At 54.4% G+C, this 3,060-nt stretch overlaps 1 protein-coding gene across 1 annotated transcript; it reads right to left on the bottom strand.

The window, feature by feature from the left end:
- Window positions 1-311: 311 nt before the first annotated feature.
- On the bottom strand, window positions 312-2,761 carry LOC136992185 (uncharacterized). Its single transcript, XM_067297103.1, has 2 exons — window positions 1,612-2,761; window positions 312-1,480 (listed from the first exon to the last, which is right to left on the bottom strand). Exons 1-2 carry the CDS (start codon window positions 2,759-2,761, stop codon window positions 1,386-1,388), a joined length of 1,245 nt encoding a protein of 414 aa, XP_067153204.1. The 3' UTR covers window positions 312-1,385.
- Between the last annotated feature and the right edge of the window lie 299 nt (window positions 2,762-3,060).

The raw sequence follows: 3,060 nt of genomic DNA, 5'->3' as shown, positions 1-3,060 counted from the left end.
GAAGGTGACTGATATTTTTTGCGACAGAATCTCTTGCACCTCAGGGATGAGAAGAGATCACAGCAGGGAAAAGCAGTGAGGACTATGGCACTGCATGGAAGATCTGGGCATGTCTGACAAGAGACAGCTTCAGACAACCAAGAGTAAAATAGCCTCAAATTCATTCTTTCTTTCTTTTTGTATCAAGGAAGGTAGAATGAGCTCTAGAAAAAGAAAGATACTGCCTGTTTTGGTGTTACCGTTCTCGTTCTTACCGAGGAGGCACGGGGCCTTCCCCCAGACCCCGGACCATCACCACACAGACACCAATATGAGGAGTGGCAAAATGGCGTTTAATGAAGCGCGTCCTGCTCTTTTATAAAGCTGTAAAGCCCCGCCTTCTTCTCCGGCAGCAGTGCTCTGCCCGTTACGACCTTCCCATGTTCCGCCCCGCAGTGCCTCCCTGCTCATCCTTTTTCCTCCACATCTCCCCCTCTCCCATCAACGTTGTTTCGTTATATCGAGCGGGACGCAACAAAACACGCGGAAGTGCGGCGTGTCTCGACGGGACCGCCATCGGGTGGTTCCTTGCATTAGTAGCTTCATGAGCGGAGCTGTGTGCTGCCTCCCCTTCTTCCGCTTCTTAACGCAGGCGGTGTCCTTGTCTTCGTCGGTTCAGGGAAAACCTTAAAGGCATAGGCGGGATTGCTCATTTCCAACAGACTATATCCCCCCCCCCAAAGCCCAGCCATTCCTCCAGAAGTTCTCCTTCTTGTTTTCGAGCAATCCAGACTTGGCCTGCTACTTTCAGCAAGGCTTTCTTAACGCAGCTCAGTATTACACACAAGCATAAGCCTATAATTATGAGGATTAGCAAAATGCGCAAGCCTTCAGCGAGCAGTCCTATTAGCCACTGTGGTAGATTGCCAAACAGGTTAGTTAGCCATTCGTCTAATGGCGTTTACTGTGGGCTGCGTGCAAGCTTACATACAGGTGCACTTCGTTTCCACCCCTAGGCTGCGCGTCACACCGCGTGATCTTCCGCTACGCCTAGTCTACCGCTTCTCATGCAAATATCTTGTCTATGCAGTTTCCCAAGATCCACCACATCTCCCGCCCTTTCTAGAACCTCTTTTTCCTGTACTATTAATTGATATACTCTATGCTCATGTCTATCAAGCAGTTAAGCCGTACATGCCGTAAGCAATAATTCAGAATTAGCAAGCCGCAGCATATCGCTATTACTACTGTGAGTGCTATCAAGCCTAGTGTTATAAGCCATTTCTAATCAAACCATGACAAGATCCACGCCCCTGTGTTGACTTGTTCCCCGTCAGGAAAGTCTCTGTCGGCCCCGCCTCGGGGTTGAACGGGATGCAGTAGTGAGCTGCTCTGTGCGCCTGTGCTCATCTCCTCCAGTATGACTCTGCGGTCCCCGGAATCATGAAGCCGGCGATAAACATCAATGCAGCCATGCAGCAGCATCCCGTCTGGCGTCGCCCTGTTCAGGATGGAATCTCACCAAGAATGATTAGTTACACCCCAGACCCTCCCGTATGTGCATTTAGGTCAGGTTTTATGCATTTCATTGGAACCCATCTTATCTGCTCCTCCCGTTTTACCGCAGCATACCCTCTTCCCTGTGATATCCACAAGAGAAGCAACGCTGTGGTCCCTTTCTCATCTGGTCCACCGCCGTGACAAGAGCCTGCGCTGCTGCTGTTCCCTGATTCTGTTTTTGCAGTACCGTGCGGATGACAACCGAAAGTGGTGTTCCTTTAGGGATCGTTTTCAGGATGTCCTGCGTCATGGCGTCACTCTGCTGCCAGAGGCACTCCATCATGACCGGACCCTGGGCCTCAGGGGGCAAGTCTGACTCTGCAATGGCCCGCTGGAGCCTGTCACAGAATTCAGTGAAGCTCTCTGCGTGTGTCTGTTTTATCTTTGTCCAGGGTGGCTCTACCTTTACTAGCTTCCCGAGTTCTTCATACACGGCCCGCGAAGCCTCTGTTGTGGCCATGACCTCCCGCCTTATTTCCTCTAATGCACGCAATAGGGTGTCGACCGGGGATGTTGTTACTTCTTCTCCGCCCTTCGGCTTCCCTTTCGGCTGTGTCTCTCCTATTGCACACCCCCGCAGCCTGCGCGTAACTTCTCGCAAGCCCCCGCCTTCCTCGTCGCTGCTATCTTCTCCGCTCTCCTCCTCAACCGGCAATCTCACCCGAACCTTCCTCCCTCCTTTCAAGGTCGAACTCTGGTCTCTCTGCTCTGATGGGCCGTTACCCTTCCTCCCTCGCTGCAGTGCCTGACTCTCCCCGTCTACAGCACCCTCCTCTGCCGGGGCCCACGGCAGCAGGGTCCTATCTTCCTCACTAAGCGTCTTCCTCAAAACTGCGCCAGGCACGCAATCCTTGGGTTCGGTCCCGTCGACCCCCCATCCCTCTCTGTCTTGTGCGAGATCTTGCCAGGGATACACCGGAGGCGGCTCCTGGGATTCCACCGGTAGGATCACTGGAACCTCCCCGCCTCCGCTCTCCCGTTCTTTCGCCGGGGCCTCCCTCGCGCTCCGCAGGAGCATTCTTATCAGCCCCCACACCTTTAACTCCCTCGCGGATCCCCCGTTCATCGGGGACTCCGCCAGCGCTGCTGTGCATTGCAGCCACAGTTCCTCCCGCAGAATCTCCATAGGAGAAGTAATCGCTCCCTCCTTTACGAGCCTCTCTACACACGCTCGTATCGCGCCCGCCTTCAGCGGCGCCCGCCATTCCTTGGCGCAGGCCATTACTACCTTACATATGGCCTCCATGGTTCCGGATCCGGATCCCTTCCTCACGCTCCCGGCGCCTGCGCCAGCCGAGCCGCCTCCTCGGTATCACGTCGGGGTCACCACTTGTTACCGTTCTCGTTCTTACCGAGGAGGCACGGGGCCTTCTCCCCAGACCCCGGACCATCACCACACAGACACCAATATGAGGAGTGGCAAAATGGCATTTAATGAAGCGCGTCCTGCTCTTTTATAAAGCTGTAAAGCCCCGCCTTCTTCTCCGGCAGCAGTGCTCCGCCCGTTACGACCTTCCCATG

The sequence above is a fragment of the Apteryx mantelli genome, chromosome 5 (assembly GCF_036417845.1).
Source record: "Apteryx mantelli isolate bAptMan1 chromosome 5, bAptMan1.hap1, whole genome shotgun sequence".
In the NCBI taxonomy this organism is placed as follows: domain Eukaryota; kingdom Metazoa; phylum Chordata; class Aves; order Apterygiformes; family Apterygidae; genus Apteryx; species Apteryx mantelli.
This window is presented reverse-complemented; position numbering and strand designations above follow the sequence as displayed.

What these genes read in the sequence shown, in the direction of transcription:
- LOC136992185 (XM_067297103.1), bottom strand. Translation starts at nt 2,761, where the DNA reads ATGGCCTGCGCCAAGGAATGGCGGGCGCCGCTGAAGGCGGGCGCGATA. An exon ending in TGGATATCACAGGGAAGAGG is followed by an intron (nt 1,481 to 1,611) that starts GTATGCTGCGGT and finishes CATCCTGAACAG; the next exon opens with GGCGACGCCAGACGGGATGC.